At 36.1% G+C, this 15,687-nt stretch overlaps 1 protein-coding gene and 1 non-coding gene across 2 annotated transcripts in view; one reads left to right on the top strand and one right to left on the bottom strand.

The window, feature by feature from the left end:
• The window catches only part of UBE2U (ubiquitin conjugating enzyme E2 U), a 70,380-nt gene that overhangs the window by 20,911 nt on the left and 33,782 nt on the right, over positions 1 to 15,687 (top strand). The window contains exon 7 of the mRNA XM_017541537.2: positions 9,631 to 9,719. Within this exon, the coding sequence (XP_017397026.1) occupies positions 9,631 to 9,719 (89 nt within the window). The remainder of the gene's footprint in view (positions 1 to 9,630; positions 9,720 to 15,687) is intronic.
• On the bottom strand, positions 3,680 to 3,786 carry LOC119473149. The gene has a single exon (XR_005202346.1). It is a non-coding gene; the product is annotated as a U6 spliceosomal RNA (small nuclear RNA).

Genomic DNA, 15,687 nt, shown 5'->3' with positions numbered 1-15,687 from the left:
AAAAAAAAAAAAAAAAAGTGTGGAGGTATAACAGGACATCTTTCCCACAGTCTGACCCAGGAGAAGGCATTTTGACAACTTGAATAAAAAGTTAACATGAATCGTGAATGCCAGGGGCAACCAAAGTAAGATTATCAGGAGCTGAGATAAAAACTAGAAGAGGAAAGGATTGGTTGCTAGATAATCAAGAGAGCAGAGGAAAATGAAAGATAGATGATGAGCATGCTAAATATACATCGATGTGCGAGTAACTAAATCATTTAAAGGGGCAGGCACAAGACAAAACTTGAGAGATACAGGCAGAAGAGTGTAATATTTGCATTTTATATTAAAAATCCTAAGACAAATGCATGCCTTCAACATAACATTTCCACTTCTAGAAATGTATCTTTAGATTATAGAGATTTCAAAATTATTTAAAGATATAGAGATTCCAAAAATGTGAATCATAGAATTATATATAATAAGAAATTGAAAACAGAATGTGCAACAAAACTGATTGATTAAATAAATGTTGGTTTAGGCAATAATGTCCAAAAAGCAGCCTTTGGATATGATTCTGGAGACATATTTGTCAACATTAAAAGTAAGTGAAAAGTTGGACATAGAAATTCAGTGTTGCAAGATGAAGAAGTTCTAGAGATCTCTTGCACAACAATGTAACTACTCTTAACACTACTGAACTGTACACTCAGAAATGGTTAAGATGATAATTTTAAAGTTATGTGTTTTTACTACAATAAGAAAGTAAATGAAAAGAGTGCATTATAAAACACTGTATATGGTATTATCACACACACACACAAAACTGAGAGGCCTTTCTAGAACAGCAAGTGAAAGAATCCCAATTCTTCCATTTACTATGTGACTAAGAAAAGTTAATTTTTCTGTGTCTCAGTTTCTTTATAGATTAAATGCTAGTAATAATAGTACTGATTTCATAGAATTGCTATGAAGATTAAATGAGTTAAGTACATAGAAAGCAATTGTAATAACTTTAGTCAAAGATAACTCAAGAACCTTATTATGAGGTAAACTTGTAGATGATATTATCTTAAAAAATCAAGATTTGTGAAATCGAAAGAAAAATGAAGTAAAAATTTGGGAGAGAGTGATGTGAGGATTGAGTATGAGCATGGTGTGTTAGAGAATCAGTAAGAAGTCTCCTGTTGCTAGAACGTAGCAAGAGGGAAAAGACAAGAGAGGTAGATGGAGGTAAGAGAAGTAGGCTGGGCTAAATCACTTAGGACTTTATAAACCGTGTAAGGAATTTAGATTAATTTTATTATACCAGGTAAGGAAATTGGGACACAGTTGAACAGCTTTTAGGAAAGGGAGAGACAGAATAAGATTTGCCTTTTAAAAGGAGTACTTTTAACGGCTATGAGGGCAACGGTTTGTGAAACATCTAAGGTGGAAGCAAGGAGAAGAGTTATTTGGTTATTTCTCTTGATTGGGGCAAGACAATGGTTGTTCGGTCAAGGGTTTGGACATAGGTATGGAGGAGGAGAAGGGAGTCAATTAAAGGCTTGTGCTGAAGGAGAATTACTGATTCAGTGTGGGGTGTGAGAAAAAGTGGGACCAAGAATAATTACTAGTTTTGGGGTTGGACTGGGTGGGTACTGCTGTTGTTTACTGAGATGGAAAAGATGAAGAAGACACCATTGACTTAAATTAAGATGAATAATTCCGTATGTTGGTAAAGGTATGGAGTCATTGGAACCTTCATGCATTGCTGCACACGTTTTACCACTTTACATGCCCACGACCAGTTTGAAACAGTTTAACAGTTTCTTATAATGTCAAACATTACCTTCCCTATAGTCCAGTAATCTATTCCTAAGTATTTACCTAAAAGAAATGAAAAATGTGTGTTCACAAGAAGATATAACTTGTACATAAATGTTATAGCACCTTTATTTATAACATCTCAAACCAAAAACAACCAAAATGTCCATCAACAGTTGAATGAATAATTAGTGCTATATTAATATATAGAATATGCTCAGCAAATAAAAATGAATAAATTATTGATACATGCAACAATAGAGAATAAATATGCAGGCATTAGGTTGAGTGAAAAAAAACACAATAACAAAAGAATACCTACTATACGATTCCATTTATATGAAGTTCTAGGACAGGCAAAACTAATCTGTCAGATTAACGAGATCAGCGATTACCCACAATGTCAAGGGAGATTGACTGGGAAGGGGCAGTAGGAAATTTTCTGAAATAATGAAAATAGTCTACGTCTTGTTTGGGGTAATGGTCATGCGGTTGCACACTTTTGTATCAAAACTCATCAATCTGTACACTTAAAATGTGTGCATTTTATTGAATGTAAATTATGCTTCAATAAAATTTATTTTAAAAGGTATTCAAGCCAGGTAAGGTGGCTTGGGCCTGTAATCCCAGCTGTTTGGCCAAGGTGGAAGGATTTCTTGATCCCAGGAGTTCAAGACCAGCCTGGGCAATATTATGAGACCCATCTCTCTTTTTTTTAAATTATACTTTAAATTCTGGGGTACATGTACAGATCTTGCAGGATTGTTAAATAGGTACACACATGCCATCGTGGTTTGCTGTCTCCATCCCTCCATCACCTACATCAGGCATTTCTCCCAGTGTTATCCCTCTCCAACCTCCCTGCCCCCCGCTGTCTCCCCTAGCCCCCCATGCCCCAACATACCATAGTGTGTGATGTTCCCCTCCTTGTGCCCATGTATTCTCATTGTTCTATGAGTGAGAACATGCGGTGTTTGGTTTTCTGTTCTTGTGTCAGTTTGCTGAGAATGATGGTTTCCAGATTCATCCATGTTCCTACAAAGGACACAAACTCATCATTTTTTATGGCTGCATGTATTCCATCATGTATATATGCCACATTTTCTTTGTCCAGTCTATCATTGATGGGCATTTGGGTTGGTTCCAGGTCTTTGCTATTGTAAACAGTGCCACAATGAACATATGTGTGCATGTGTCTTTATAACAGAACAATTTATAATCCTTTGGATATATACCCAGTAATCAGATTGCTGGGTCAAATGGAATTTCTATTTCCAGATCCTTGAGGAATCGCCACACTGTCTTCCACAATGGTTGAACTAATTTACACTCCCACCAACAGTGTAAAAGAGTTCCTATTTCTCCACATCCTCTCCAGCATCTGTTGTCTCCAGATTTTTTAATGATTGCCATTCTAACTGGTGTGAGATGGTATCTCAATGTGCTTTTGATTTGCATTTCTCTAATGACCAGTGATGATGAGCCATTTTTTGATATGTTTGTTGGCCCTATATATGTCTTCTTTTGAAAAGTGTCTGTTCATATCCTTCACCCACTTTTGAATAGGTTTGTTTGTTTGTTTCTTGTAAATCTGTTTTAGTTCTTTGTAGATTCTGGATATTAGCCCTTTGTCAGATGGATAGATTGCAAAAAATTTTTCCCATTCTGTTGGTTGCCTGTTCACTCTAGTGATTGTTTCTTTTGCTGTACAGAAGCTCTGGAGTTTAATTATATCCCATTTGTCTATTTTGGCTTTTGTTGCCAATGCTTTTGGTGTTTTAGTCATGAAGTCCTTGCCTATGCTTGTGTCCTGAATGGTTTTGCCTAGGTTTTCTTCTAGGATTTTTATCGTGTTAGGTATTATGTTTAAATCTTTAATCCACTTGGAATTAAAGATATGGAATGCTTCATGAATTTGCATGTCATCCTTGCGCAAGGGCCATGCTAATCTTGTCTATATAGTTTCAATTTTAGTATACGTGCTGCTGAGGTGAGCACAACCCATCTCTTAAAAAAAGAAAGAGATATTCAGTTATCTTTAAAACACTTTTTTTAAAAAGATGTATTCAAACCTTTTCAGTGAGTAGAGAAAATGACTATATTTCTAAACCTCCAAACTCAGATTCTAAATTCTGAGATTACTTACTACAAGAAAGGAAATTATAGATCAGTAACTCCTTTAAGCATAAGTGCATAAATTCTAATCAAAATATTGGTGAATTGAATCCACTGATAAATAAAAAGCGATAACAATGACCAAATGGGACTGATTATAAGAAAACAAGATTGGTCTGGTATTCAAAAATCGATTTGGGTAACACATTTTATTAGCCAAATAAAGAAAAAAGACATAAAATTATCTCAGTGAATTCAGTAAAAGTATTTCTTAAAATTTAACACCCACTCATAATAATAAAAAAAAATCTTAGCAAACTGAAATAGAAATTCCCTTATTTCAGTAATGGGAATCTACAAAATTTCAACAGCCAACCTCATACTAAAATGTGAAATGTTGAATGCTCTTCTTCTGAGTTTAGGAATAAGGTAAGTATGTCTACTATCACCACTTCCATTCAGCATTGTACTGGAGGTCCTAGCCAGTGCAATGAGGCAAGGAAAAGAAAGAAAAATTTTAAAGTTTGGAAAGGATGAAGCAAATTATCTTTATTCATAGATAACATGATTCACGTGCATATATGTACATAGTAAAATCCAAATGAATATAAAAAGCTTGAAAATTAATTAGTGAATTTAGCAAAGACTCATGGTACAAGATTAAAGTTAAGATTAAAAATCAACTTTATTTCTATATACCCTTAATCAACAGATAGAAACTGAAATTTTAAAAATACCATTTACAGCAGCATCCAAATGTAACAAAACATGTAGAAGACATCTATACTGAAAACCACAAATATTCTGAGAGAAAATGTAAAAGACATGAAGTAGAAATATCCAATGTTTGTGGCTTGGGAAAAACTCAATATTATTATATTGTTAATTCTTCCGAAATTAAACTGTAGATTCAATTCAATCTCAATCCAAATTCCTGCTTTTTTTTTAATGAAATTTGTAAGTGGGCTATAAAATATATCTAAAAGTATAAAGGCCATAGAATAAGAAGGCAATCTTGAAGAAAGTTAGAGCATTGATGCCCCTAGATATCAAGATGTACGAGAAAACGACTATTACTTTGCTCTAACTGGATCTTTTTAGATCAAGTTCCTGTTCCTGAATTAGGCATCATGGCAGACAGCCCTGAACCCATCAGGCTCTGATTTAGAGCCAGTGCTGGGGTCAGTCCCGTCAGAGAGTATGGTATCTACATAATGGGGGAAGAATGCAAGAGCTGTTGAGGAGGCAACTACAGTGTCCACTATGACAACCTTCATATACAAAATATTTTTAATGGATCCAAACTTTGATGAGTAAGTTTGACAGGCACAGAGGAGACAAGAGTCTCTAGAACAGCTTTCACAGGAAGAGGAGTGTAATCTCATGGTATGCTCAGATTAGTAGGAAATTCTCTGTGATGGAGCCTCAGGATGTGGGGATGGATAATAGAAGAAAGGGATGGAAAAGGCCAGATGGTGAGGAGCCTCAAGTTCTATTTGAAAGTATTTAGATATCTTTGTATAGAATTATATAACCAAATGCGGTTTTCTTTTTCTTTTTTTTTTTTGAGACAGAATCTTGCTCTGTCACCCAGACTGGAGTGCAGTGGCGCAATCTCAGCTCACTGCAACTTCTACCTCCAGGTTCAAGCAAGTCTCCTGCCTCAGCCTCCCGAGTAGCTAGGATCACAGGCACACGCCACCATGACCAGCTAATTTTTATATTTTTAGTAGAGTCGGCGTTTCACCATGTTGGCCAGGTTGGTCTCAAACTCCTGACCTCTGACCTCAGATAATCCGCTCACCTCAGTACCAAATATGGTTCTCAAGCAGAGGTATGATAACCTAGAATAGGGAAAATTAGGGGTAGAAAAACTACAAGGAAGCTGTTTAGAGTTAATAGGAGAGAAATGATGAGGTACTTACCAAGGCAATGGAGATCTGCTGACACTAAGTGCTGACGAGGTGCTAAACTTGGCTGTTTTCATGCATGATTTCATTGAATGCTCACAACAACCACTTGAGAAAGTTTTATCTCCTGATTTTATAGAAACAGACCTGGTGAGGTTAAGTAACTTGCTCCAGAGCCACACAGCTAACAAGTAGAAGCGTCAGAGGGTTTTAACTCAGGCCAGCTGATTCCAGACCCTGCCCTCTTATCCATGATACTACCCAACTAGGCCATGACGGAAATAAAGGGTGGTCCAACCAGAGATATTTAGGGGTTTAATTGTTAGACTTTGGTTATGGTTGGGATGTTGCTTCCATGAAATAGCCATGATTTTCTTCTTCATTTAATGAATCTTTCTCTTTCCTTCACTGGCTCCTCTTAATTATAAGTTGGTTTCTGCTCTTTCTTTTCGAAATACTTTTTTGGAGGTTGTTTTCTCTAGTGGCTTCATCTATCACTGATTTTGTTGATTTAACCCAAATCTCTTATTTCTAATCTCAGTATCTTAATCACACTCCTCAAGATCATTTTGACTTGTCTGTACTATCGCCTGAAATCTATGTCTAAAATTAAACTCACATTTTACTTCAGTTTCTCTTGATGCCTTCTATTAACAGCAAAACTAACCAGGCTTCTGGGCTTTAGAAGAATATTTGACTGTAATATTCCTTCACTTTTCACACCCTGTCAGGCAACCAACCAGTGCAGCCAATTTTTTAGCGTTGCTTCAGATTCATCTCCCTTTCATAACCTTTGCTGCCACTCTGCTATTAGCTCTCAGTGGCCCATTGTTGAATTACTATGTTTGTTTCCTATCTGGTCCCCTTGCATTTAACCTCTCTTCTATACTCCACCCTGCTTATTACTTTCAAGGAAAAGTCTTGCTTCAACACGGATTCCATAATTTACTTGCCTTATTCAAGAACTACTGATGGCTATTACCCAACAAATCAAGATTACTGAATCGACTCTAACCTGTTCTCTGCCTAAATTTGAGGACCCTGCACAGCCTAGTTTCACTTATTTTATCAATTTCACCTCCTCCGAATTTGAACTCTCCATTCTAGTCAATTGTCCTATTACTATTATTTCTTCCTCCAACCCTCTGTACATGCATATCCACATGCCATGCGCTATACCATCTGAAGAATTACTAATACTCTTCCCTTGGCCTAGAGTGCCCACTTATTTTTTTCTAGACCTGTATCCCAAATGACTCTTTTCCTGATGACTTAAAAAAAAAAAGTTACATCTCCCTCCTCTGACTTCTTTGCTTATTGCCACAGCCAGAGCAGAGAAGTAACTGTAATTATATTCTCCAAATGCCTCTGTTAAACCATGTAACACTTTATTGTGTTAATATATAAAGCTGTTCAGTTCACTAGTCCAGGTATGTATCTTATTTTTCCAACAGGATAACAAATTCTAATGTTCAGTTTAAAATTATGTCTTCAGTGTGGTGATTCCTCAAGGACCTAGAAATAGAAATTCCATTTAACCCAGGAATCCCATTACTGGCTATATATCAAAAGGACTATAAATCGTTCTGAACATGCACGTATGTTCATTCTGGCACTGTTTACAATAGCAAAGACCTGGAACCAACCCAAATGCTCATCAATGATAGGCTGAACAAGGAAAATGTGGCACATATATACCATGGAATACTATGCAGCCATAAAAAATGATGAGTTTGTGTCCTTTGTAGGGACATGGATGAATCTGGAAACCATCATTCTCAGCAAACTGACACAAGAACAGAAAATCAAACACCACATATTCTCACTGATAGATGGGTGTTAAACAATGAGAACACATGGACACAAGGAGGGGAGCATCACACACTAGGGTTTGTTGTTGGGGGCTAGGGGAGGGACAGGGACAGTGGGGGATGGGGAGTTGGGGACGGATAACATGGGGAGAAATGCCAGATGTAGGTGACGGGGATGGAGGCAGCAAACCACATTGCCATGTATGTACTGATGCAACAAATCCTGCATGTTCTGCACATGTACCCCAGAATCTAAAGTGCAAAAAATATATTAAAAATAATCAAATAATGTCTTCTACTTTTTTTGTATTCATAATGTCAATGATAATGCTCAGTAAATTCCCATTATTGGTTGCAACTATAGACACATGTATTTTTATGTTGTGTATATCCCCGTAAGCTTAGTTTATCTGAATAGTAGTAAAATATAGTAACTGTTCTCTTTTTTTAAGGGATTGTTTCCTTTAGAGATTTGAAAATTCAAATACCTCCAAATGTATAAGACATTTTGCTTTGTATGTTCAAACCACACTAAAGTTATAGCTTTTAGGGTAATATTTTTAATTACTATGAAGGAAAAAACAGAAAGCCCCTGAAGGCTAACAGTTTGAAATTGAACAGGACACTCTTGGGAAGGGAAAGGGGTCATGGGTCATGGTCAAACAGACAAAAAACAATGGAGACGATTGTGCCTGAAGATGGTGTATTTTTTTTCATGAGACAGTGTGTTGACAGTTTCCTTCCTCTTGAGTCATTGTTGTGTGCTAAATGATCTGTGACAGCAAATTGATCACAAGCTTTTTCACACAAGAGATATAATGCAGCCTTTCATTCTGTTACCTCTGTTGCCAAATGCTGAGACATTTCATTGGCAAATTCGTGTTAGTTTAGTATATCATTTAGTCGTCTATACCACAGCATGCAGCTCTGGAAGCAATAATAGTAATTATTAATTTATCTTCCCCAGGTTTCAAATTTCTACTTAGGTGTGATTGTAAAAGTAATAACACATTCAAAAAATGTTAGTCTTAAAATTAGGTGTCCATATTGTTATTTAAATAAATGAATGAATTAACAATTTAAATAATGCCCCATTAATTTCAAAGTTGAGTCAAATATTTAGTTTAAGGTATCTATGATTTACCTATAAAAACTAATGTTAATATACTTGTTCTGACTGAAGACTTGCCTCTTCTTCCAAAGAGCTAAGAACTTAAATTGGAAAACAGGCATAAGGCATATTGCACTGGATGTTTAAGTATCTGTTGAAGCCAGTTAACTAGTGATTTCTCATGTCTGAAAAAATATGCTTAAGTAATATTTTGTTTACAGAGTCTTGAGAATCTCTGCATTTAAAAAGTCTGTGGGAAAAATGCTTGGAAATGCAGTTAGTTAAGGGACTGCTTTCTAGTTCCCATTTAACACCTTATAACAATCTTTGGTCTCCATTAGGACATAGTAATATTAGCCCAGGGAGGGAGAAGTAGCAGGCAGGAGTATTAGGAAAGAGTTGTTTTTCCTCTCTTTGAAAACAGACAGATTCTCTGTAAAAACTGAACTAATCTCAATTATAATGCTTGTATTCTGGCCTCATTATAAGTAATAAAGGTTTTTTACTAGAATTTGACATAGAGGTTCAAGAAAGATGTTTACTGTTATTACAGAATGAGAAATTGACAGGTATAATGCTTTGCTTAAAGTTATTTTTTAATGTTAGTCATGAAAGGCAGATTTCTTAAACCTGTATTTTTCTTTTTATAATATACACATGGGTCCATATTTATATTATTGAAAAACGATTTGGACATTTTCTTTTTTGTGATTTGTATTCATTATTGCTGAAATCAATATGTTGGATACATTTGTTAAAAATGCATGTTACAATTTGCAAGTCAGTTTAGTATCTTGTGACAAGATATTATGTGAATAGTCCACATAACAATACAATAATTTTAAAGAGAAAATTTACAAACTACCCATTGTCTGATTTTTATTTATATTTTCAGATCAATTAAAGGAGTCCTATTTAGTGATTACTACCAGACATGGTCTGGAATAGCTACATCAACAGCCACAGAATACTACAGAACTCCATGTAAGGTGAACTATTCTTATCCTATGTCCTTTTGGTATATGTTAATCTGTTAACATTTATCTTTCTTTCAAAGACTAATTGGCACACATCTGCTAGGGAAGAGTAATACACTTCTCTGTAGGCATTATAAACTATTCATTCAACAACTATTAATTATTTTTTAAAAATTTTTTTAATTTTAATTTTTTGTCTTAGAGACAGGGTCTCACTCTGTCACCCAGGCTGGAGTGCAGTGGTGCAAACATAGCTAACTGCAGCCTCAAACTCTTGGACTCAAGCAATCTCTGCTTCAGCCTCATGAGTAGCTAGGATTATAGGCAAAATCCACCATGCATGGCTAATTTTTTTATTTTTACTTTTTAGAGATGGGGATCTCACTGTGTTGTCCAGGCCAGTTTGAAACTCCTGGCCTCTAGCAATCATCCTGCCTCAGCCTCTCAAAGAAGAATCAAAGTTGTATAGATCCCTGGACTGAAGTCTGATTAAAAGCTAAAAGAGATAGTCAGTTGGAGGAATAACAGAAAAGCTTTCAATCTTATGAGGTTTACTTTACTCCCTTTACCACAGAGAAAAGCCTTCACACCAGAGAGAACCTTTTTATTTCTCTTCTAAGCCACAGGAAATATTAGGTAGAAATTTAGCGAGAAAACATAAGAACATAGGGCTCTTCAATTATATCAACCTAAAAGGAAAAATCATCTGTTACCATCATTAGGACCTAAAAAGACAGAATGGGAGAGTTGGACAACTTTCTGGCTCGATTTAATTGGATCTTTAGAGTACTATTTCATTATCTGGATGAAAGTTAGCTTATCCAGTCTGTATACACTTACTGAAATATGACTTTGCTTCAGCCATCCTTCGAAAATGATGCATTCTGCAGTAGCAGAGATTTCTGAATTCCCAGATGCAACAATTGCATTTTAGTCCTCTTCTTACTTGCAGTCTCATTAGCTGTGCTCTCCTTGATTTACAGGACACCATACATCCATGCTTTTTCATCTCCCTGCCTAAGCATTGCGCTGCCTCTTCCCTTGGCAATATCTTCTTCATTCAGTCCTCTCTACTTACTCTCCACTACCATGGATGCCTACATGCCAGTGATTCCTAAAGCTGCATCTCTAGCCAGACCCCTCTTCCGAATTTTACATGCAGTTATATTTATAATTGTGCAAGGGATATCTCACCTACATGTATTGTAGATATGTCATCTTCAAGATGTCTCAAAGTGAATTCATCATCTTGCCCCAATCTATCCTTCTTCCTTTATTTGCTCTCTTGGTTAGTGGTAAATGACCATTTTTACATTTTCTTACCTAAGCCAGAATCTTAGAAGTTTCCCAAATCTCTTGATTTCTCTCATTAAGTCTTATTGATTTTATCGCCTGCAGTATTATGAATACTTCCACTCCACTCCACCCTCATAACATTGCCTTAATTTGAGGTCTCACTATATTTCATCTCATCATTGTGATAGTTTCTTTTCATGAAAAATAGTATCTAGTTTCAAGGCACAAATGAGGGCAAAACATAGTACTAAGCTTAATAAATATTGTTGAAAGGTAAATTAGATCAATAACTTTTAAGAAATCACATGTTCTTTCAGGAGGTCGGCTGCAATTATTTTTTGATTATATATTACCATCCTCACTTATAGGTCAAAAAAATTTAAGGTACATTGAGATATATAATCTGTAGCAGTTCTATCAGTATAAAATATTAATTATTTTGATACCAGAGTTCTTTAATAGTTAATTCAGGTCACAGATTTGTTAATGCAGCTTAGTCAATTCAGCAAACACATCTGCTGTGTGTACCTACTATGTATGAGGCACTGAGAAGCTCATATAGGCTTTGGGGGCAACAGCCCTTAATTACAGTTGAGAGACATTAATTAGCACACTCTAGGGAACCACTCAGAGTCAAACTTCTTCCACCAAAAAATAGATTGTTACAGGATGGTGCTTTCTAGAATAACATGTAAATATATAGGGCCACTTAGAAACACCAAACTGTTAGAGGAAGAAAAAAAAATAGAAGCATGTGCCAAAACTTAAGGAGATTTGGGAATGCTTGTCTTGCAATAAAGAATAATTGAAAATGGAAGGAAATAATAAGGCAACCACTGACCACAGTTTCTTCCTCAAAAAGAGTTTGGCCCCTGAAATGTTTAATTTTGTTATTTCTACATCTGTCACTAACCTAGTATGTAATTCATCCCTGTTTGTAAGGCAATAACTGGTCCTCGTTATCTCTAGCCCAAAAGAATTTCTGAGACTTTGAATCTAGCACTTGGTGCATGATTTCACAATCACCCTGCCTTTTCTTCCCCTAGGGAATTGTTGTAAGAATGTTTCAAGAGCTTTCCTTGAATAATAACCAGCACTTAATTTTAAAAAATTAAATGTAAACTTCACATGTGCTGCTGGCCATTTTATCTTTTGATAGCCCAGCTGGATGAGATCCAACACTATCTTTTTTGATAGCCTAATTTCCTGGCAATAATAAAGATGAAGCTTTTAGATTATAGAATGCTTCTTCAACTACTCAGAAATAAAAGAGAAACTTTGAATAACTTCATTTTCTACAGTTACATTCTTAGCATTGGAAAGATTATTAAACTCTTGAGCATATTTTTAAGAGCTTTATCTTTTATGAATAGTGGTAAGTAGTTAAATTTTGATTTTGGGTATTAACTCTTTTCCCTGTCTTGTGCCACAAATCTATACATAGTCGTTGGTATCATAATAATAGTAAGTTTCTTCTTGTATAATGCAGTTTATGAAATATGCTCATATATATTTAGCCATCCCAGTCTATCATTCTTTTATTCATTTATTCAACCAGTATTATTAAACACCTAATATATGTCCTGCTTAGTGGTATATCAACCCCATGTGCCAGGTATTATTATTATTATTATTACTTTGTTTTAAGATGAGAAATGTAAGACCAGAAAAACTAAGTAATTTACCTAAGATTATACATGTGAGGGAGAATATCACATGTTGGTAAACAATGTACATCCTGAGGTCAGATTTACCAGAGTTTCATCCTGGCTCTGCCATTTACTAGCTGTGTTGCTTTGGTTAAGTGTTTAACCTCTCTGTGTCCCAGTTTTCTCATCCATAAAATGAGAATAATCACAGCACCTACTTAATAGAGTTGAAGCACTTAAAACAGTGCCTAGCATGTAGTGAGTTCTCAATAAGTATGCATATTATTAATTTGGTAGGCTGTGGTCCAGAGACTTGAACCACATCTTCTGACTCCACATTTGTTGCTCTTTCTCTGATGCTCTACTGCCTCCATAATATGACAACAAATTGTTATCTCTGTATGTATGAGATTTAAATTCAAACTCAGAAGTACATGTAGCATGTTTGTAAATAACTATAATTTTTAGTTCATAAGCATAGGCAATCATGGAAAATGTACCAAGGACCCACTGTTCTTTCTCCATTGCTATAGAATGGCAAGTAAAAGATTTGGCAGAGAACAAACCAATACATATGGTTGTGGGCAACAGTGCCTTAATGACAGAATATGATCCCCATAAGGAAATGTTTATGTTAGAGGAAAAGAATCCCTCCAGACCAGTGTACTCTGTAATACTTAGCCTAGGCTTCCTGATGTTTGTTTGCTGTCATCAAGACAGACCAAACAGCGTGAAGCATGATGGGGATGTTTGCTTCACCCTAGGAGACTCATTCTTTGAGTCTTTAAGCCATCAATAAGGGCAAGTGTCTCCAAAACACATTTAGATGCAAGAAGCAGTATCATCTAACTCTAATGCAGTGGTTCTCAGACTTGACTGCTCATTAGAACCACCTGAGGAGCTTGTAAAAATTTCAATATAGAGGGCACACCCAAGACCAATTACATCAGGATCTCTGGGAGTAGGACCAGGCAGTAGTAGTTTTTAAAGCTCCCCAGGTGACTACAATGTGCAACCAAGGCTGGGAAGACCCTAATGGGAAGAGCATGATGTCAGAAGTTAGAAACTCCTTAGCCTTGTATCAGTTTTGCCGTATGTAGGTAAGTGAATTTAAGGTAGTCACTTAACTCTTTGTACTTTGGTTTTCATTTCTATGGATTGACAAAAATATTCCATCCTACTTTATGTTGCTCTATGGTTAGCATGAGAGAGCATGTGTGAAAATAGAACATGCTGAGGCAAGTCGGTGCTATTATTCTTTTTGGGATGTGACCATTCTGTAGTGGAAGAAAAATTCAGGGCAACCTCTACAGATGTTGGACAAGAGGAGTATCACAGAAAAAAAAAAAAAAAAAAAAAAAAAAAAAAGAAAGGCAGAGTAGAAGCAATGCCCTGGAATCTGCAGAAGGCACAACAGAAAAGGAAGAACTATACTGTGGAGGCAACAGAGGATGCTTTCCTACCACAGCTTGCAACAAAACTGCCACATGTGCAAGATATCATAGTGATGAAAGAATTTCAACTTGAAGAACTTCTGCTAAAGTTACACGGTTCCTTTCTTCTGTCTGTCTCCTGTCCTCATTCTTTCGTTGTTTCTCTCCGATCAGTGTCGTTCGTTGAGCACCTTCTATATTTAGACAATTGGCTATGCATTAGAGACAAGAAGACATGTATTGTGTTAAGCTCTTCAGGGAGTTTACAGGCAATTGGTAGGAGACAGATGAGTGAAAAAAAAATCATAGGGATAAAATATGAGAAGTGTTAAAAGTTTGTACAAAGTACTGTGGCATTTTCATCTCTCAGATGATGGAGAAAGCAATGAAGAAAATGAGTCAATGATATAAAACTAATGGGACGATTCAGGAAAGATGACCATGTCATTTGGAATTTCATAATATATAAGGAAGAGACAGCCATACATATTCAAATATAAAATGAGGAAAAGCAATCTCAAAAAGTTTAAGAAAAGATATGAATTATCCTTAAATAGAAACCTCAAAAGGAAATAGCATTCGTGAGAGATTAAATTTTAAATTTTGGCTAAGAGTAATGAAGAGTCCCAATGAGAAGACATTACTCAACCTCTGTCTGTTTGCCCACCTGTACAGTGGGTATTCTAATGGTAACCATATCTATTTTACATGTGCCCAGCATACAATAAAAATTCTGGCTCGATGCAGTGGCTCATGCCTGTATTCCCAGAACTTAGAGAGACCAAAGCAGGTGGATCACTTGAGGCCAGGAATTTGAGACCAGCCTGGCCAACATGGTGAAACCTCATCTCTACTGAAAATACAAAAATTAGCCAGGCATGATAGTGCACACCTATAATTCCAGCTACTTGCTGGCTGAGGCATGAGATTCGCTTAAACCTGGGAGGTGGAGGTTGCAGTAAGCCCAGATTGCACCACTGCACTCCAGCCTGGGTGACAGAATGAGACTGTAAAAAACAAAAAAATCTGCTAATGTTAATTATTATAATCATCTAAAGGAAATAGTGAAACCTCACAAGAACTCTGGGGAGCTAAGATTTACTTCTTTAATGGAAGGGAGGAGTATATATTCAAATACCAATAAAAAGTATTAATAAAGTCTATGAGAATATGCATGTATGTGTGCTTACATCTGTTTGAGGCAAGAAAATTAATAAGGAACAGACAAAAACATTGTTCGTGAAAATCATGTAAAAAAGGAAACTATTTAGTTACAATGTTTTTTTTTTTTTTCTATCAATGGCAAATGTTATCAAGCTAAAAGGTGTAAATTAATCATCATTAAGAAGAAAGCCCCAGGCTGGGCATGGTGGTTCATGTCTGTAATCCCAATGCTTTGGGAGGCCAAAGCAGGAGGATTGCTTGAGCCCAGGAGTTTGAGACCAGCCTGGGCAAAATGGTGAGACTCCATCTCTACAAAAAATTTTAAAATTAGCCAGGCATGGTGGCATGTGCCCATAGTCCCAGCTACTTGGGAGTCTTGAGTGGGAAGATCCCTTGAGCTCAGGAACACGAGGTGGCAGTGAGCTATGGTCAT

Source organism: Cebus imitator, unplaced genomic scaffold (genome assembly GCF_001604975.1).
Source record: "Cebus imitator isolate Cc_AM_T3 unplaced genomic scaffold, Cebus_imitator-1.0 Scaffold135, whole genome shotgun sequence".
Taxonomy (NCBI): domain Eukaryota; kingdom Metazoa; phylum Chordata; class Mammalia; order Primates; family Cebidae; genus Cebus; species Cebus imitator.
This window is presented reverse-complemented; position numbering and strand designations above follow the sequence as displayed.